The 21,823-nt window shown below is 37.7% G+C and overlaps 2 protein-coding genes across 5 annotated transcripts in view; one reads left to right on the top strand and one right to left on the bottom strand.

The window, feature by feature from the left end:
• Positions 1-21,823, bottom strand: part of LOC149034685 (uncharacterized) — a 340,415-nt gene that overhangs the window by 122,761 nt on the left and 195,831 nt on the right. The window contains exons 9-11 of one of the 3 annotated variants that reach the window (XM_089194401.1): positions 3,496-3,683; positions 2,681-2,751; positions 853-2,496 (exon numbers count right to left, since the gene is read on the bottom strand). Coding sequence is in view for 2 of the 3 variants with exons in the window: in XM_089194402.1 (XP_089050528.1) it covers position 6,256; positions 6,574-6,688 (116 nt within the window). In the remaining variant the exon portion in view is untranslated. Of the gene's footprint in view, positions 1-852; positions 2,497-2,680; positions 2,752-3,495; positions 3,684-4,615; positions 5,650-6,186; positions 6,257-6,573; positions 6,689-21,823 lie in introns of those variants that run through there. The other 2 variants (XM_089194402.1, XM_089194403.1) reach the window with 2 other exon arrangements.
• Positions 16,308-21,823, top strand: part of LOC113666391 (uncharacterized) — a 38,126-nt gene continuing 32,610 nt past the window's right edge. Inside the window, exons 1-5 of one of the 2 annotated variants that reach the window (XM_089194334.1) lie at positions 16,308-16,527; positions 17,259-17,338; positions 17,809-17,910; positions 18,895-19,056; positions 19,319-19,396. In XM_089194334.1, coding sequence (XP_089050460.1) covers positions 17,814-17,910; positions 18,895-19,056; positions 19,319-19,396 — 337 coding nt within the window. In that variant the 5' untranslated portion in view covers positions 16,308-16,527; positions 17,259-17,338; positions 17,809-17,813. Of the gene's footprint in view, positions 16,528-17,258; positions 17,339-17,756; positions 17,911-18,894; positions 19,057-19,318; positions 19,397-21,823 lie in introns of both variants that reach the window. The other variant, XM_089194333.1, reaches the window with a different exon arrangement.

Raw genomic sequence — 21,823 nt, 5'->3', positions numbered from 1 at the left:
CTCGGTTCTCCAGAATTCACTAAAAAATGAAAATCAGAGCAAAGATGGCATTTGGAAACTTCGGGTATTATCCACTTGTAGCATGAATTCTCAGAGTTTACCCTCTTTTTCTGGAATGAATTCATTAGGAAATGGAAAATCAGGGTAAAGAAGATTGGATATGACAACTTAGGATATGTTCCACTTACGGTATGAATTCTCATAACTTACCCCGTTTTTCTGGAATTCATTGAAATAAAAATAGAGGATCGGGTTTAAGATTGGATATGGAAACTTTATTCCACTTTTGGGATGAATTCTCAGAATTTACCCCGTTTTTCTGGAATTAATTAGAAAAAAACGGAAAATCAGGGATGTCCCGAGTTTTATTTTATTCCAATTTTAAGATGAATGGACACAATTTAGCCTGTTTTCAGAAAAATACGAGATGGCTTATCGTAATTAAACATGAGCAAAGCGCGCGCATGAAGCGCAAAAATAATAAATTGGTGTTATGTTTCACCACTGTGATGCTCTGATTGTTGAGAAGAGTCTGCATATATTACCCACGCCCTTGGAATTTAATGAATGAAATGAAATGTTTTCAGGCAATGGGAAATTTTCCCAGAAGTCGCTGTATACGCAGATGCATGTGCATATATCGACGGCAAACTATTGATTTATCTTTGCTTGACAAGCAAAGTGAACATCTACGCAGAGGCCTACGGGTACTATGCACCGTTAGATAAAACATCGTAACAGAATAATTGAAGGGTTGAGTGCAAAAGAAGCCATTTCAAAAGGATCTCATTCAAGATAGCCATCTAACCAAAAAGTGGGATGCTTATACGAGAAAAGAAAAGAAAACCAAACTCAGGTAATTCAGATTTAATCAAATTTTCAACAGATGACAATATTAACAAGCATCACTTTCTTGTCATTATTAACATGCATCACGAACGACAATTGAGCAATAACTATTATTCATGCTAATGCTAAGTCAAAGCTTTGTCACAGTTTATTTCTCAACAAGATATTGTAGATGAAGATAAAGAGTGATTTTATCCAACCAGTGAAATTGGTCATAAACTACTGTGCATTACAAACATTTTTGGTTTATGTCATGTTTTCCATACACAATACGGGGTGATCGAAAAATCAAACATGCGTGCTGGTGTCATACATACTGTTTCATGGGTTCATTAAAATCACTCTAGTTATTCCTTTTTAAATGTTTCATATAAATTTTGGTTACCTTTATCCTGCTACTGTATGATGTCCTTTGTTGACAAATTCTCTTGATAAGTAGGATACACTGTAAGTGTATGGAACAAATAAACACTTTTTTGTGTCATTCAGGCAGGAGTGATTGGTGCTAGATATTTTTTCTAAATACCAGGTGCACTAGCAAACCATAATTAATCTAACTCAAAATTCAAGCCTAAATTGCTCATGTAACGAAAAAAAAGTGGATAGTTAAAAAAAAAAAAAAAGAACTCCTCCAGTTGTACTTGAGCATGCAACACTTCTATGGTCAACATCTTCAGTACAAATAATTCAAGCAAATAACTTCAGGTGAAATAGTGATTTTTCGGAATTTGTGAAATATAAAGTAGACCACAGTGCACTAATATACAATAAATCCTAAATCCATATCCCAATAAATCCATTCTATCTTTTATTTACTTGCAACTATTTGGCTCTAATTGTTCAATACTATTTCACTGATTATAGAAAGTAACTCTTTCTGTCCTTCCAATTTGTCCTTATATACTTTGGAATAAAATAAAGCAGTTGACACCAGATTGAGGAGTCAAGGCTATTTTATTCACCCATTCATTCATAATTGTTGGTAAGATTTCTTTTTTATATGGGTTGCTGTAAATGTCAAGGTTTTAAATAAATTCTTTGCAATTTAAATGTTTGTATTTTTTTTTTAACATGTTACTGCTCTGGAAATGCACTTGATGTGAAACTCTGGAACCAAACAATTCCAAAGGAAGTTCTGTAGACAAATTCATGGGTCTGGTGTGAACATGCTTAACATGTTGATGGCCATGTCTAGGTACTATTCACAATTTGGAGCAGGGGAATTTTGGATATAACTTGAATTAAGCATGCTTCAAAACCCATTCGAAACTGTTCAAGTGAACACATGACCCATTAAGTGTTTAACCCTTTCACTCCCACAAGTGACCAAGACAGAATTTCTCCTTACAATATCAATACAATATCAAGCAGGCAGGTAATGAGAATAGAGAAGAAAATCAATTATGGGATTATTAGTTGATCCAATACCAAATTCTCTGAACTAACATCAATAAGAATTGTGTGGCAGATAGTAAGGAGAATTGCTAATTAGATCTTGGGAGTGAAAGGGTTAATTATTAGTATTACACTGTGCCAAATATCTTGCCTTACAGATTTTGTTGAAAATTAAAAAAAGTATTTCTCCTCAAGTTGCCTCCATTTCCAGTCTCTCCACATTTCATAATGATGGCAGAACATCTCTGCATACTATAAAATAATGAAAATAATAATGATATTCCCCTAAACTACTTAACATGTTACACGAACATCTCTGCATAGTATACAATAATAAAAATAATAATATTTAATAATAATAATCATAACACTAATAATAAAGTAAGAGAAAACTTAAGCAGAAGAAAACCATAAATCACTCACAAATTCTGCATACCTAATAAGCAGCATCTTTGGGAGGCTTGAGGAGCTCATACAGGACAAAATCTTTATCATCTGGTTCACTGGCTGTAAAAAAGTACAATGCTTTCTTTAGCAAATAACAAAAAACAAAAAGGTTTATACAGATGAATAGTTATGGAACAATATTGCAAAAAACTCATTTCTTAATTACCTTGAATACTGTTTTCATTTGACAACTCTGTGTCTTTGTCCAATTGTTTAATGTCTAATGAGGGAAGAGGAGGGGGGAGAGAAGGGGCAAGAGGAGGGAGGAAAGGAGGAGGAGAGGAGGGGCAAGAGGAGGGAGGAAAGGAGGGAGGAGAGGAGGGGCAAGAGGAGGGAGGAAAGGAGGGAGGAGAGGAGGGGGCAGGAGGAGGGAGGAGAGGAGGGGGAGAGGAGGGGAAGAGGAGGGAGGAGAGGAGGGAGGAGAGAAGGGGGAGAGGAGGGGGAAGAGGAGGGAGGAGAGGAGGGAGGAGAGAAGGGGGAGAGGAAGGGGAAGAGGAGGGGTAAGACGAGGGAGGAGAGGAGGGGGAGAGTAGGGGGAAGAGGAGGGAGGAGAGGAGGGGGAGAGTAGGGGGAAGAGGAGGGAGGAGAGGAGGGAGGAGAGAAGGGGGAGAGGAAGGGGAAGAGGAGGGGTAAGAGGAGGGAGGAGAGGAGGGGGAGAGGAGGGGGAGAGGAGGGAGGAGAGGAGGGGAAGAGGAGGGGTAAGAGGAGGGAGGAGACGAAGGGGATGAGGAGGGGGAGAGGAGGTAGAAACAAATGGATCATCTTCCATATCTTCAAAATCAAAATCCCCTGATTCATACTTACCAAGAAAAGCATCACCAAAACCAGCAGAAACCTCTTCCATGGTTTTTTTAGGACTCACTCCTGTTCTGCATTTATTGATTCCATCTTCGCCTATTCTTGCACTGCTGTCTTCACCAGCACAATGCACAAAACAGCATCTGCCAGTTTATCATGAACATATTTCTGGCATCTATTGAAGCTACAATCTGCTAAATAACATAAAGTTCTTGTGAATAAGTAATAGCTATACAAGATTGCTACCTTAAACATACATTTATTGATAAACCCTTTACACCCTAACATCAGTTTGTATATTCTCCATACTGTTCTCTATACACTTCCTAAGGTGCTGATGAGGAGAATTTGTTTAAAAATCAAGAGCTTTATAAGTTGTTGGTCATATCCTTGATTCTTGTAACTTTAATGCTTGATTCAGGGGTGATATTGTATGGAGAAATTAGAAGCTGGTCACTCTCAGGGGTTAAAGGGTTAAGATTTTTTCTTTCATTAATGTATTGCAAACTGTACATCACTGGTAAAACAGATCCTATTTAATGGTTCTGTGATGACCTCTCTACAAGTAACTGGAATTGAGGCAATGGAAAATATTTTTGCATGCTCTGTGTATTGTAGCATGATAGTATTTAAAAGTTTCCTGTTTCTGAATTCCAGCAGTGGATAACTCTTGTATTCCAGCATTGTTATTTTCCAGCCCCTCTCAGCTGTTCTCAGTTTCTCAGCAGGAGTTAACTGTTGTATTCCAGTACTGTTAATTTTAAGGCCCACACAGCTGTTCTGAGATTACCAGCAAGGAATAAATATTCTTTTCCAGTACTTACTTGTATTTTCCAGCCCCTGTACGCTGTTCTGTCTTTTCTGTTTTCCAGCTAGAGGTAACTATTATTTCTAAGCACAATTATTTTCTAGCCTCTCTGGGCTGATTGGAGTTTTCCTGCTCAAGTCAACTGTTACTTCGAATCCATAAAAACTGAATAATGTACATAAGGACCCAGGCAGGAAGCGAAGAAACTTTCCTTGGAAACCTTGGAAATAAGACAATAATGTTTTTAATTACTCAGATCAATACTAAAAAATTTAATTGTTTGTTAAAAACAATGATAAGTAATGATATGTAATGTTATATAATGTTATAATTATAATGTTAAATGTTACATAATGTTGGAAATATCAAGGTCAACAGTAATTTTTTGAACATAAAAATTTAATAAATTGACACCTGTGGAGTATGTAGCATCACTTATGAATGAGACAAGAATGTGCTTTTAAATTTCCATCATACCTAAATAATGTCTGTGTACAATTTGAGCTCAAATGTAGTATTTTTAACTTATAAACCTACTCCTGGTAAGTGGCCCTGGCAACCTATCTTTACGTGTAACTGCCAATAAAATAACCCTCCATTTTTATAAAGATCTGAGTAAGCTTTTAAGGCCTTCCTATCATTTTTTTAAAGCATGGCCTCATCAACTTTTTCTTTTAGCTCCACTGATAAAAAACATTTAGGGAAAGTCATATAATCGACAAGCACAACTAGTGCTTAAATACTCAGTTGGCAATTGACTGAGACACCATTAGCACCACAATAAAAAAAGCAAGAACCCTCAACTGGCTGAAACTTGCATCATTTAGTTTCATACTATTCTTCCCGCATTTCCTGATACATTAACCTACATTTAGTGGACACCTCTTTAACACAGAACCAGGGAAGGTTCTCTGAGGGGTTACCTTTGATACTTTTATAACTATAAAAGTAATAGCTTTCAATGCAGTTTAAAGTGATTCAATATTTTAAATACAGTTAACTTCTCCACTTATTACACAACAACTGTGCAAAGCATGTCAACAGTAAATAACAAACATGGAGAGTTACAAATTACTTTCAGTACTTTAGAGAGCAAGCAACTTGTTCCTTACCATCATTTTTCTGTATTTTATTTCCATTTACAGAGTCAAGTGGCTGTAACAAAAAAAAAAAAATTCAAACAGTTTTACATGTAGTTTAGTCATTAACATAGAATTAAAGAAATACTCTCACTTACGGGCAGAGATTGTCAGTAAGCATCTTTTATTTTGACCTCCAGAAGAGTTTTGATACCAAAGGTACCTTCCCAGTGTTCAAAAGGAAAACATCATTGCCTGATTCATCACAGTGATCTGAATAAAGCAATATTGAAAACTCCTTTCAGAAAAGATTATCATACCACTATTAAGACTTAGTTTCTTAAACTACATGAACCAAACACTCATGCCCTTGGAATTTCAATCACTCACCACTTTTTGTGAAGAAAGAGCTGACATCATATTAATCACAAGTAAGATGAGATTGTTCAAAAGTAGTGCGATGTACTTCAACCTGTGAGTCTGCATGGTTTGAAAAATTTTTGTTTAACACTGACATTTTCTCTTTAATTCAACTGTAGTTAATTAATCAGAAGAAATCCTTAAATTAATCATACATAATTATCTCAACCCAGACAATCACACAACTTTTCACACACCTTGCAGTTGAAATCTCATGCAATACAAAATGGTTAAATAAAAAAAAACCTTTCACCTTTAGCTATTGTATCTATCATTCATAGGAAAATACTCATCAGATACAAGAGCTTACTGTCAGTAAAACCCTGAGCATGATAGAATGTTATTGCCTTAATTTCTTCACCACAAATAAAGTTACATTTTACAAGTTACCTTTCTCAGTGTCCTCTGTTGTTGGCATAACTGCTGAAGACTTTTGCTGCCCTCTGAACCAGCGGGATTTCTATTCAAGAATAAAATCATTTAATCATTAATCAATTATCAGCCCATGTTGATTGAACTTCTTAACCACTGTCTTGATTGTTAAACAGGTTAACTGTCTACATTATTTATTCTATATTACAAATTTTCCTTCTTATAAGCCTAGGGTGACTGTTGATCTGCCCACTGATAATTTAGGCTATCCTAAAGAAAATCAACAGCCACCACTTGCCAAAGGACACTCCTACATCATCATTTGGCAAATGAAGGTGAAAATAAAATTAATAAAATTTAATGAATGAATATACAAAATTAAATAAATCAAAGGTTCTTTTATACCAAATGCAAGTTCCATTGAACTTTCTACTTCCAATCTTCTTTCCACTGGGCTCAGGTGATGATGGGGACTGGGGAGGTTGATCAACAGGGGGGTCAAAGCTCTCCTGAACAGGCACTATGAAGAGATCAAATGGTTGACAATTTGAATGTTTATTTTTGTGTTTAATAGATATGTAAACATTCACAGAAAATTCCTTGATTATTCCCCATAATACAACATCAACTACATTTCACTCATGGTGAGGTTTATACTGAGTCTGCAAATGCATAATAATTGCAAATGACTCTTTCTTCAGCTTAACCCTATTTAACATGTTACTTCTTCCTGTAATATTCACACATTATCCAGCAAACAGGTAGTGAGAATTCTCAAACTTATCTGGTAGAACTTTTTACCTTGATCTAATCAAATACTCATAACTAATTTACAAGGAAATGTGTAGCAGCTAGTGGAGAGAATTAACATTCAGATATTTAAGTTAAAGAGTTAAAACACTGGCAAATTTTACAAAAGTTAACTATCTTAAGTAATAACAGATTGAGAGAATATTCCAACTGGAATATACAAAAGGCTAACCGCAGTCCTTGGCTGAACTACTTGCAATAGAACGTACTAATTAAACAGCAGTAATTACCTTCTTGACTGGGGGCATCAATTGCTAGGGAGACCTTGTATTTCTGAGCTGGAATTGGAGTCCCTCCTCTAGGCTCAAAGACTGCATTAAGACAAAAAGCTAACTATCCTAAGTAAGTACAGATTGGGATAATATTCCACCTGGGTTACAAAAGGCTAATGGTAACCATGGCTGAACTTATTGCAATAGAGCATACTAATGAAACAGCAGTAATTACCTTCTTGACTGGGGGCATGGACTGGAGTTCCTCACAGACTGAAGTAAGACTCTCACTTGGTGTCACTTCACTATAGGATGATGTCAAGTTTCCACACACATTTAAAGATGATGCACTTCTATTACCAAAATCTTTCTCTGACTGTTTAGTGCTGCTTGATACCCTTACAACAACGTCCCCCAAGCTTGATGCGGCAGCTTCTATTATTCTCTCAATGTAAAGGTCAAGCTGCTGTTCATTGATTTTCATTGACTCCCTTGAACTGGGAGTAGCATTCTGAAAGTAATAAATCATTATAATTATTTCTTAGCTGAAAAACTGTGAAAGAGAAAAGTATAAATAAACTTCCCATTTGCTGTTATAATATTAATGACAATGATTGATTAAAAAAGGCATTTAAATGTTATGATTGATTCTTTTGATACAAATTGTTCCTGAAGCACAGCACGCACTACACTTATTTGAAACCCCATTTGAAGCCAGCCGTCACATAATTCTATATTTAAACTCAAGAACCTGGTACTTAATAGGCTCCTAGCTTTAAGGCAGCTAATGCATCAGGTTTAAAATGAAAAAAATTAAATTTTTTTACATATTTAAAAGGAGAAAAGTCACTTAAAAAAAGTAAAGTAGAAACTATTATTTTGGTCTTGATTCCTTTAGAGGTTCAAGTAGTTCATGTATGATATACACACTAAATCTTAATTCTTTAGAGTTCTGTCACAATATACAGACTGGTAAACCAAAAGCTGGTAAATCCTTATAGGTTTATGCATAGTGGACTCAAAGAGATTTGATAAACAGGGTTTGAAAATAAGGAGAATCTAGTGCACTTTAGACAAGGTTAGTTAATTTCCAATTGAGAAATGTTGAAAATAAGCTAAAAAGTGTGCCATTGCAATATGTAAAATAATCCAAATGCGCTCTTTCTTGAAAAGGTAGATTATCGCATTTCTACGACAATAAGACCCTCACCATATAAATTGAGTGTCAAGCAATCGACAAAGAAACGGCCGCCATACCAAAGTGAACGAACGAGCAGCTGAAGATTGCTTTCCTCTCTATCGATCACTTAGAGTTCTCCTTCACGTTTTTGGACAGAGAAACTCTGTCCAATACTCTCTAATACTCTCCTTTCATAACGTCTGCCTGACGATCGATTGTGATTCGTTAGAAAAGTTCGCCATGTTTCAACCTTAAATTTATTCCCTGCCCCTCCCCTGTAAAGACAGTGTTTTGACTCGTAACCAGGGTCCACGCCGTGTCCTGACACTTCTCTTGAGTAGATTCCTTTTAAGAAAAGAGTGGCGATCATGCCCCAAAATTTAAAAAGTTATTTCAAACAAAAAGAATGACGAATGCGATTAGCAATTCAGTATAAACGAAACCTCGCTCGTAAATAAGTCTTTCTCCAATCTGTAAGCGCGCGCAAAAATACCGTACTATTGCACGAATAGGATAAAACCTTGTTGTTCAGAAATTCCATCTTGCAATGTTTTCCATAGTACTTTGTTGTCTTAAAAATATTCCGTTTTGTGCCTATCCCTTATCTGCACCTACCTGGTATCCTTTCCACTTGCTACAGTCTGAGATTTTTTATAACTTTGCTCATGAATGAAGCGCGCGCATTTTATTCTCATTTCACGCGTGAAAAGATCCGACCACTTGCCGCGACAAAATCTTTCCGAATTCTCATGGTTCTTAGCCATACAAAACGCTGAAAGATCGAGACCTAGTCAGATTTGTTCTTACCATGCGCCATTTTGGACTACCTACACGTCCACCCGGAGCGGTGCTATTCCGTCGATCTCTAAGACTGTTGTTATTGTTGTTGCCATGGTTGTGTTGTTGCTTTATTCGTACAAAAGACTCATTTTTATTATCTAAGACCTGCGCATCTTGATTTGGCAGACTTTTATGTTTATTAGTTGGCGGTAGCTGTCAATAAGTAAGAATAGGATTTCCTTGCGCTTGCTTTGGTAGCCGCCCTTTGGAGTTTTTTTGGTCCCCAGCTCCGTTTTTTTCCATGCTCCGTGTTCATTTCAAACGGTGTCACTTTTCACTTGAGTTTTGGGGATGTGAGTCCAATCGCAAAACAGTAGTGAAAACATTTGCGTGATGCATAGAATTTGTTCAATGAGAAGCTAAGTGATCGCAAAAGTAACATTACAAACACCGTGCAAAATGTTGATTTTATATATCATATATTACTATAAATTATTTCCGCTTAAATATTACTTTTAGCTAAACCTTTCCCATTATTTAGTTATTTATTTTTTGGTGTCAAATTTCCTTGCGTTTACATCTGGTCCTTCATTCCCAACGCTTTGTCTCTTGGCTTCCTCTTCCAGCACAAATGAATTCTTCTTCTTCTTATAATTTAAAGGCAACTCAACTTTATGTATGCAGGAGCACAAAGGCCTAGCACACGACAAATTCCGAATTTGTCCGACTTTCATCTATTCTTAACCGAAATATAGCTAGGAGCTCATTTTAACCAACCCAAGTACAAAAAAAACTAACATTGAATAGTACTCACGTTTACTGGGCTCATCTCTTTGATTTCTTCTATCACTTTCTTGAATTTTCCTCCGAATCATTCGGACTTATGAAGCGCCTAACTCCAACCAACGCAAAGTTATAATGACGGTTTGTAATTTTTCCGCGTCGTGATGACGTAACAGACGAGATAATAAACCAATCAACAAATTAGCAAGTATACGTAACTTCCGCCTCGTTTTCAGGCGCCTTTGCTCTGGCTTAGGAAAGCGCAGGAAACTGCCCGAGTGCGCATGCCGCTGGAGAGGTTGTTGTTGACAGATATTAATAAATGTTCGCCCATAGACTACCTCAGGCTCTGATTTACTCAAAGCGATTGCAAAAGCAACAGACAAGTCCAAGAAACGAGACTGAGAAAGATCGGGAGTTTGTCAGGAAAAATAAAGAGGTGCGTCGTTCCGCAGGTAAACCAGTGTAGGGCTGTCGGTTGCTTTGGCCACCACGATGCGCTGACCACCGACCGCGAAAATTTAACACAGACTTCTCGCAAATGAAGGGTTCTAGATAGAAGAATGAGAAAGATCGGGAGCTTTTCAGGAAATGATGAAAAGAGCGCGTCCTCCCGCAAGAAAACCAAGTCTTCAAGCAAGCTGTTTTGTCGTTGATGCTTAGTTTACTTGCGAACATATGAAAATGAGAGAAACATAAGAGTGCTAAGTTCTGCTTCGTACGTAGCATGAAACCACTTGGCTATAAATTAACAAACATTCCTCGCCAAAAGTAGGACTCGCTCATCCGACCTGTGAATGATACAAAAGAGATGATTTTAAACCTTTGACCACAAGCAGTGACCATTAAGTAATATTTGGCCACAAGTTCATTACACAGTTTGACGGACAGGCAATGCAAAGACAAAAAGTGACTAAACTGGATTGAAGCTTTGATATCACAATAAATTGTCGACATCAAAAAACATGGAAATATATATAGGGCACCAGTTATGAACATCCATTTTCAGATGCTGGGAGTGAGTACGTAGCTTCAAAAAACTGGAAAGGTTTCTAGAAAGTATTTCACTTTGGACATCCTGATTCATATTACCTGATCTGTAAAACATTCTTCGAGGTGGCTCTTCTTGTCCACTGACACAAATTGTCACTAAACAATGCAGGTAAACGTAGAGTTTAAAAATCTCAATTGGCCGGAGGCAAACAACCGGCTATAGACAAAGTGTAGCCAGTAAGTTGCAGCCTTAATCACGCGGGCACACAAGATCAACGCTGTTATTTCTGTGAGTCGTGACGTTTGTTTTCCCAAAGCAATTCACAGGCAATACACGCCCTCGAGTATTAGGCTCCAGGAGTTTTGTGTTTCATTTCGCGTCAGTTTTCACTTCAAGCGAACACCAGAGATTTTGTATTGTACTGTTTTGTTTTTCTTCCCTCCTACTCTCCCACCCTGGGTGATATTGTGTGATGCCATAGGGTAGCAGAGAGGTTTATTTGGCATATCATTGGCTGTTGTTTACTTTTAGTTCATAATCTTAATAAACTCACTTCTCTCCGTGCCAAAAGCGAATTGTGTTTTATTTGTATCTGGGAGCGTAGTTGGGGAATTAGTTCCATCGGGAAAGGCTTTTCAACGACGATACGAACATCGTTTGTGACCACATTCCTTTGGAGTGAGGAAGAAAAGGAAAATCACAGGGCGCCCACTCTCGTCCTTGGAGCCACTCGTTTTCTCTAATTTTGAACACGAGGAATGCTTGTTGATTATGTTTCTAAGACTTACGACTTAACTTAAGTGTGTATAGTGCTAAGGAAACATGCAAAAATAATAAAAATATTCACATAAAGTATAACTAATCAGATCGTATGAAAGTGAGAGAATATTGTTATGTAAAGCGCTCGAGAATTACTTCAGTAGTTTTAAGGTATACAACAACAACAACAACAACAACAGCATTTATTTAAACACGATAAAAAATTCAGCAAAAGCTGATGTGGTCGTGTACGGACAATAAAACTAAATTCCTAACTAAATCCAATAAAACTAAATTCCTAACTAATTATAAGAAGACTAATGTAAGATTTCTACATATTTTCAACAATAAAAATTCTACATAGTACATCATTATAACATACGTGGCTTAAAAATACACTTGAGTGACTTTTTAAAAGCGTCAACGTCTTGAATTGATCTCATTTGATTTTCCAGAGCGTTCCACCGAGTAATTGACTTGTATGAGCATGATTTCTTGACCATATCGGTCTTAGGTCTAGGTAACTTAAATGTCATTTTCCTCCTGAAGTCGTAGCTACTTACATACTTTTCAAAGTGACGGCTCATAGGACGTGGCAAAAGATTATAATAAGCCTGATGCGCTAAGATTAGTAATCGTTTCTCATACATAATCTCTAAGGTATTCCATTTTACTGTGGCAAGAACCTCCTTGCTTGGAGTACACCAATCCAAATTAAATACTATTTTCGCCGCTCTAACATGTATAGATTCTAAGCTTGAGAAAAATACTCGACCACAAGAGCCCCAAACTAACATACCATATGTCACAGACGGCAGAATAACCTTAAAATAGAAATCAATTCTTGCCTGTATAGGAAGGAAATACAAGGATTTAAGTAAATTCAACTTCTGCGTATATGACTTAGCTAATTCCGGTACATGATGATCCCATTTAAGAGCATTATCTATCTGAACACCTAGGCATCTTGCAGAAACAACCTCCCCGACAACATAATCACCCATCTTAATAGCTTGTTTTGGCCCAGTAAATTTTCCGCGTCCACCAAGCAATATACATTCCGTCTTGGTGGGATGTGGAGTGAGACAGTTCTCGCAACACCATGTATATAGCCTTGCTAGTACTTCATTCAACTTGGAGGCCACCAGATCATAGGTCGGAGCTGAGACATAGACGGTGGTATCGTCTGCGTACATGTGAAGCTGTGGGTCACCATCTATTCCCTCAGTAATATTGGGCAGATCATTACAGAAGATGGAAAACAGGGTAGGGCCCAGCACCGACCCTTGAGGTACTCCAAAAGTAACTGGCATAGCTTGAGATTGACACCCATTAATCGTCGTTACTTGCGTTCTTCCAGAGAGGTAATCTCTTATCCAACACCACAAGTCCCCAGCTACACCAAGACTTTGAAGTTTTCGGAGCAGAATGGAGTGGGGAATTGCGTCAAACGCCTTACGAAAGTCTACAAAAACCACGCCTACAACATGTTTCTTGTCGATCGCTTGTCTCCAGTCATCCGTTATTTTCACTAACAACAGCTCGGTGGAATGACCTTTTTTATACGCCCACTGGTGAGGGTTCCCAAGTCCTTGTTCAGTGACATGCGTGGTAATAGTTGACGCCACCATAGACTCCATCAGTTTTCCTGGTACACTTAATAGCGAGATAGGCCTGTAATTTTGCTTAACGGTTTCATCGTCACTTTTGTAGAGAGCTGAGATGTTTGCAGCCTTCCAAGTAGCCGGTACACTGTTGCAGGTGGCGCTTATTTGAAAAACAGACAATAAAGATGGAATAATTGAGTCACCGGCAAACTTTAAAAGTTTTGGAGCAACTCTGTCGTGCCCAGAGGCTTTATCGGCTCTCAACTTAGCCATCGAACTAACAATAACCTCCTGCGATAAATTTATGTTCATAACACAAGGCGCGACGGTAGATACATGAACGTTACTTTGTGTCGAGTTGGTATTCGGCAATTCGTTGGCCAGTTTTTCGCCTATAGTTGAGAAATGTTCATTAAGTATGTTCGCTTTGTCCAGATCGGAGGTGACAACTTTTCCATCCGCATTCCTGATCCCTAATATCGGGGTAATCGATTTGCCGTTTGTCGCATTTTTTACCAGTCTCCAGTAGGATTTACAATCCTTCACTTCATTGAACAGTTCCAAATAGTATCTGCTCTTAGAAAGCCTCACTTCCCGTGTCACTCTATTCCGCAACTTCGAATACTCAGCCCACAGGTCTGGATCACCCAGACGTTGTGCCATTTTAAGCATTTTGAAACGTTTATTCATCAAGTGCCGTATTTGCGGTGTTATCCAAGGTACCGAGACGCTCCTAATTTTAACTTCCCTGTAAGGCGCATGCACCTGACAGATATCTTTGAATATGCGTAACCACGCCCAATAGCAATCGTCTGGATCGTTAAACACTGAACATACTGACCACGGGGCACTCTCGATATCCTTCACAAAAGTAGCTTGATCAAATCTTTTGAAGGTGCGGGCCCTGACTATCTTTGGAGGCGGCCTTTTTATTTTGGACCATATTGTAGCAAGAACCAGCTTATGATCTGAGATTCCCAACTCAGTTGTTTTAATAGTTCCTTTGATAATCTCCGGCTTGCTGGTAATAACCAAGTCAATCAGTGTTTTTGTCTCACTTGTAACTCTTGTTGGCTGGCTCCTATCGTTCATTACGCTATAGCTGAATTGCTGGAGTATATCTTGTAATCTTCTACCGGCGTATGATGTAACACCCTTGTAGCTACGAAAATAGTCCGAGTTAAAATCACCGACAAGCACCACATTCCTGTGCCTAAGCCACATTTTCTCCAGACAATCACAAAATCGTTCGTAGAACTGGAAGTCAGAAGGAGGTCGATAACAATTTCCTAATATCAACGCAGACGAATTATGCATAATTTTGATCCAGATTAATTCAACATCAGGGGGCTCTAGGGATTTGAGCCTTGAATAACAAATATGGCTCGCAATGTAAATCAAGCAGCCACCTCCATCCTGTCCCGTATTTCTGTCCCTTCTAACAATCTTATAGTTATCCACATGTAGTTGCTTGTTCGATATTCTCGCGTCTAGAAATGTTTCGGTAATTGCTAAAATGTCGAAACGACACACTTTAAGTAATAGCTTGATTTCATCCATCTTATTCCTCAAGCTTCGAACATTCAATTGTGCTATACTGAAATTATTTGAGCCACGGTTGATTTCACTCGCAAAGTTGAGTAAATAATCTTCACCTTCCGTAGATATGCCTCGCCATCCAGGATTTAGCTCTACATCACCAGAAAGTAAAAGTATCTGTGTAGTAGCCACAGAGTTTGCATAGTACAAAACTCTGCATGAACTCCAGGAACCCTTGCGTTTACAAAAACCGCCAGAAGTCGCGGGCTTGAAGTTGTTGTCGCCGGTAGGAGTCCGAAGACAAATAACGCCCTCAATTGCAGTACTTAGTGTTTCTGGTACAATCAAGGTAGTGTACTGATGAGGAGGATACTTAGCTGCATTATGGATGACATTTAGATGTGTTAAAACCAAGCCTAAAAGTAGAAAACCTCTTTGAACCTTGGAGCTACAGCAAAACGTGACCGCCATTATGCAGAACCAAGTACTCAACTACTACTACTACTCACCCAAGTACGCAACTACTCATGCGATCAAGAAAATAGTTTATAAACTCTTGGCCTAACTTTGCCTTTACGTCTTACCTATTGATAGACATTAGTGGTTATAGTTTTTTCCTTTACTAACCATGTGGTGTCGACAGAGTGGTGTGATCAACCGAAGCATCTTCTTATTACAAAGTATGCTGAATTTTTGGAGATATCTACTCCAAGCGCAGTCTATTAAGTATATTTTGGTTGTTTTTGGCCTCGCACCAGCGGCAGGCATTATAATTAACAACGTATGAATAAATGGGTTCAGTTTCTAAGGAAACTGAGGTGCTGCGTCGGTGAGGGGTACAACAAGATAATTTGGTTTATAATCCAACTGCACAAGGTAGAGTTTAAATGACGCGAATATTTATACCACATCTGTACAGTTGGTTATTTTGTACTGTAAAAAAAAATCCGTTTAACCGGTCAGCTACGAAAAATATTTAATTTTCCTAGACTTTCACTCATGAAAACGAGCACTGTGATTGGTTAATTCTTGGTCACGTGCTCTTGATCAAATTAAAATGTATCCCCCGCGCGCCGAATACAACAGTATTAATATATTTTCTGGAGCAAACGTTACCATCAATTTTTACAATTCCAAATGATTTTGTATTCTTTATTGAGGTTATAAAAGCATATTTTACTTTTCATGTACTTTGAAACGTTTGTAATTAAGTTAAGACTTATTCATTCAGCAGGATTAACGATTGTGAATACAGAAGTTGTGTCGTCTTTGTTTATTTTACCATATGATTGTTTAAGGTAAAGTCTAATTACACAGTAAAGCACTTAATGTATGGTCCCTCGGGAAACTAGTTAGTTCTGTTTTCTCGAGGGTCCTGATGTTTCCCTCGACTTCGGCTCTGGAAACGTCTGGACTCTTGGGAAAACGAAACTAATTGCTTCCCTCGAGACCAGGCTCTCCTTTCAATTTCGGTTGAAGAACTTCCGGCTTCAAGCTTGCACAGACTTATGGGCCAAGGGACTCCCCCTTTCATTTTCACAACACGCCATTGCGATTCTTCGTTCTATAACATAACGTTAGAGTCTTTCTTGGTACTTTTTCAATCTCAGTGATATTCTTTGAAACATTTCTATGACGGATTGAGGAAGCAAAGTCGTGAGACAGTCAAACGTGCCTTCCATTTGAGCGACAGAGGTAAGAATTAACGCATAGCTGAGTCAGATTTTTGAATATAAGGTAAATAATTTTATTTCGAGTTTCTCAGTTAACATTTTCCCCTTCAAATGTTCCTCATCTGTCTAAAATTTCTCTGATTTCCGACAATGGAAGACTTTCCTGCAGTTAACTGACGAGGATTGCTAACTTTTACTTGATTCTGGCATGCATGAATTGTGTTGCCGCTTCGTGTTACTGATAAGCTTATTAAGCTGAGCTTGTCTGAACAAGTTACAGCTGTCGAATTCAAAAAAGTTCGCAGGCAATACCTGGCATTTACCCTGGATAAAATAAGTAATTCGGGAGAATTAAAAGGAATATTGAAGTCATGGATTTGATTTTGTGCAGGCGGTGATGATCGGAACACTTACAGTTTCGTTTCTGTGTACGTGTCATGCACACAATCATAATCGTGTTTTGCACTAGCTAGCTTTCGTGTCAGGCTCACATAAGTATTAATTTAATGTGCTCCCGTATTAACGATGCATTTGATCAAATCATAAAAATTTCCCGCGTATTTCACGTGTTCATGTCTATTATTTTAGAAAGTTTAAAAGTACCTTTTTTCCTTTTCGATAGACTGCTTAGATTCTCCCTTTTAACTGAACTGTTATACTGATTTCACTGTTGAATACACGATGACTTTTCTTCACATGTCACCTAGTGATTTATTGGAAGCGTCCTTTCAACTAACTGCATTTGATTTTTAGGAATCCAATTCATCAACTGGTAATGATAGATTGGTATCTGAGTAAAGTTTACCTTTAAATGGGTAGCAGAAATTAGCCAGGTAAGCCTGATGAAATGCCAGGGGGAAAGGGGATGGACTGGCATCCCATCCAAGGGGTGTAGTTACTCCCACTCACTTTATGTGAGGAAACCAGTATTATAAGCTCATGGCCTTGATGGGCCACTGCTCAAATACAGACTTTACCCACAACCTCTTAAATAATTTGAATTGCTGTTGTAACAAATTATATGAACTTGCAACACTTGCCCAATTTATTTCAGTCAATTGCAAATGTATTTATAAATATTGAATCATATATATCTTTGTTCTTTTGCTGCTTTTATAGTATGATATTAATTGCTTGGGATTTTGTGTCTGTGTATCCATCCCATTCCCAGAAGGGAAAAAATATTTATTTTACAACTGGGTAATATGTTGAGCTGATGTTTATTACCATCTGCAACCAACTTTCTTTCAGGCCAGGATAAGTTAAAGCAGCACCTTTGTAAGAAGCATCAGTCCTCTTACAGTTGCTATGGCTACAGGAAGAAGTCCAATTAAAGTTCCATGTGAAAATGAAGACTTACCTGAAAAAGAAAATGCACCAGATTTTGATGAGGACACTTTGCAAGGTGAGCTGTGATGAGCTTCAGCTTCAGTTATTGTTAGAACTTTTTCTATTTCACCAGTTTCAAGAGGATATATTATACACTGTATGACTACTCTAAAATATATTTGGCCAGTCATGACTCTCTTCTACAATTACAATATGCTGTTCATTTAGAGGATCTGTAGCACAGAAACCTTTGTTATTTTCTTTTCTAAAAGTTCAAAGCAATAACACAAAGGTATAATAAGTTAAGACTTTATTTGATCATTATATGACATCCATTGTGTAAGTTTGCATCATAGGTACCATCATCATCATCACCATCTTCATCACCGTCATCTTTCTATTATAATCAAACAATCACTTTGAAAGCTTCAACATTCCCTCCCTTCTCCTTGAGCAACCCACAGGCATTTGATCATCATCCAAGCCAAAAATGGCAGGTGGGGGGGGGGGGGGGGGTTTAACCCTGCCTGACTGGCATTAGGGAATTTGAATAAAAACCATCACATCTAATTTCCAGTAGAATACAAGTGTTAATTGTCATTGAATATGGGGGTGTTTTAAAGGTAGATGGTGCACTTTCACTAACAAATGGCTCAGAAGAAATAAGGCTAAGAAATAAGTTTTTAAGCTTGATCAATTAGTAGAAACTCAAATTGCTAATTATTTCGCTTTTTACATAAAAATTGTGTGGTGCATTTGACCACATTATTAATTTTGCTCAGGGAATAGGATTTTTAGGAAACCTATCGAAAAATTTAAATGCCCAGGGGTTTGCCTCAAGTTGAGTGATGCTTATAATTCTCATCATTATTCTTACCCATGTTGTCACCTACATCATTAGCATCATCATAACTATTGAAAATCTGCAGATTTTAAATCTCCAGATCTTGGCTGCTCTGATTATACACGAATAATTATTAACTACGACCACAGACTTTGACACAAATTATTTTATTTTTTCTTTTATTTTTTTCTGAATTATTTTATTTTTTCTTTGCAGCCACAGCTAATGTTTATAGGAATGAGGGTAATGAGGCCTTCAAGAAAGGAGATTTCATCAATGCTATTCATTTTTACACCAAAGGAATTAAAATGAACTGCAATGACAAAGAACTGAAGGCCAAACTGTACAACAACAGGGCAATTGCACATTTTAAACTTGGTAAGATGATGAGAGCTTTAATATGCATTTTTTTTTTCTATTTTGAAGCTATTGAGTTGTCAGTAGTAGTTTTCTGAAAAAGGTGATAATTTTGAATGCATGTCCGGAAAAATTTACATCTTATCTTGGCCTCTCAAATATACAAAGGAGTAACCTCTTACCCCAGATACCAATGAGCATCACAAGTTTTTCCCAAAATTATAGTAGTGGTAGTTGGTTTGCAACATGTATGGCTAATCAGAGATATTTATTTCAATAACAGGAAATCACCAGGATTCACTAAGGGATGCAGAAGCAGCCATTGAGTTAAATCCAACTTTCCTTAAAGCAATTGTGAGAGGTTAGATATGTTAGCTGTGCTATAATAATGATAATAAAAAAAGAACTCAACACTCTAAGGTTAAATGAGGTTAAATGGAGTTCAATCTTGTCTCAATTGACTTTAATAAAGAGGTCGAGACCACCCTGATGTACATTTGAATCCAGTTCTTGACTGCTATGCCAATACTTTCCATTAATCATGATGAGAATATTATTTTGAACGGGCTGAAGAACTCAATGCGGAATGTAAAGGAAAATTTCAGCATGAATATTGTAGTTCCTTAAGTTCAATGAGTCACAGGTGTCAGATATGTTAAGAGCATGTCCATGAGAGCACCGGGCAGTCCTGTTACATGCCATCTCACTGATTTCAATGAAACTTTGCCAGTTTAAAGGGTCTACCCAAAACTCAAAAAGACAAACTGGTTTCTGTTTTGGTTTTTTTTCCGGGGGGAGATAGACCATCCCCCCGGTTTTTCTAGGTTTTCACCAAGGAAATCGCTTCAAATAGGTAAAATGTATGAAGCGCTCACTGTGATGATATTTAACTGATTACTTTGAGGATTTGCACACATATTTTTACATCCTTAGTTAATGTCTGCTGCGAGTATCCGTCAGTTTGATGGACGGCTTGTCAATCAACAGAGGCAAATATACGACTGTGTTTTTAGACTTTTCGATTCATCCAAATATTTGACAACTTTGAGGTCAAATATCTCCCGTTGCCAGAAAGCTACAACACTAATCTTAATTACCCTTTATAACCCATCATTTCATCTCTGAAAATCATCAAAAAAATCTTTGGGCACTACCGTATTTTTGTCTTGGATACCTTTTAAAATCTGCGACTGTGACAAGTTTCTCTCAACTACACCTGTCACGCACTTCTTGCTCTAGGCGGTCACTTGACAAAATAAACCTATATTTTTTAGCTCTTTATACAAGATGATTGATCAAGAAAGGTGAAAAATGTGAAAAACTTTCGAGAAAAACTTTCGAGATACATGTAGACAGACGGAAAATCAATGGGAAAATTTTGTACGGCACAAAACATTCATTAGTCTATAATTTGATTGTTTATCATCATCATTGCTCATTTTAGGAGATTTTAAAGTCACATGCTGCGTGTTGGCTGATATTACTACATGTTCCAGTGTGCTACAACTTCGGCTTTCACAGACGAGAAATTCTGCGCTCTCGCTCGAGAGCAAATATAAATTTTTCTATCGGACTAAAAACTGTGCTTCTATCCCGAAAATAAAATTCAAATAGTGTTGTCGTTGTCACTTACCGCCATCGAACATTTACATGCAGAACTCCGCTATGATAACATCTGTTGTGTGACCCGAAGACTCTCCGTGGGAATTATTCAAGCGCGTTGTTCATGCTGTCTGCTAGATAACAATTTCAGAATAATCTGCAGATCTCTATGATTATTTACCTGCTTCGATCGTAAAATATCTGCATATTTTTTTCAAGCATTCTATTACTACTTATAAATCTACATCTCTCTAGATCGAGTGTTGCCGGCGTTTAATTGAGTGACTTTTTTAAATGAAATTTTTAAATAAGAATGAGCCAGCAGTAATTTGACGAGTAGCCTTCCTGCAAATTTCCCTTGATGAAATCCCAAGACATAGCCAGTTGTTTTCGTGAGCAAAGACAATAAATATGAAAGAAAAGTGAGATGCAAATGTCCTTTTTTTTTTTTAGCTTAATAGCAGCTGTACCCTCTCATGCAGTCTTCGTCTAAATTTTGTAAGGTTTCTCCTTATCTTCTGCCTTGTTCGGTCAGTTTCGAATTCTGTAGCTAGATCATTGGCATCGGCCTCTCCGTCCTCATTCTTATTTACAGAGGGGGACCTCATCAATAAAGCAATTTTTGTTACGGCAGATAACCAGCTGAAGTATCGAGCGATTTGCTGCTGTATCAACCGGTAAGTCTTAGACAACATTTCTGGCCGGTGTCGTCTCTTAAACTCGATATTTGGGAAGTCATATTAGAGGCAGTTGCCTTACTAGTTTCCTCCCTTGTTCAGCACACGTCTAGGAGATAATTCTCTGCTTTCTGAGAAAAGGTGGCTGTTTTTTGTGTTTTCCAAAGAGCCCATCCAAAGTCCACTTGGTTAGTTAGGGATTGTTCGTCAGAATTTTACCTGAGGTCCGACCTTGAACATAGCCATTCCCTATAGAATGGCAAGCCGGTCTTAGTCCATTTCCTCGTGATCTTATCCTAGGCGGAATTTTTTTGTCGGCTTCACTGTGTTTGTCTTTGTCAGGGTGCATTTGGATGACAGCCGGTGACTGAAACGACTTGATACATCCTTCTTTTAGCAAGAATATCTCACTTTCCTGTTCCGTCTATGACGGATTGGGTATAGTTCTCGCGATGACCCGCGCTCAGAAATCTGTGCATGTTGCTTATAACCACCCGCTTCTACGATTA

This window comes from Pocillopora damicornis, chromosome 14, assembly GCF_964200805.1.
Source record: "Pocillopora damicornis chromosome 14, jaPocDami1.2, whole genome shotgun sequence".
NCBI lineage: Eukaryota > Metazoa > Cnidaria > Anthozoa > Scleractinia > Pocilloporidae > Pocillopora > Pocillopora damicornis.
The sequence above is the reverse complement of the archived record's forward strand: the minus strand, read 5'-3'. Positions and strand labels throughout refer to the sequence as shown.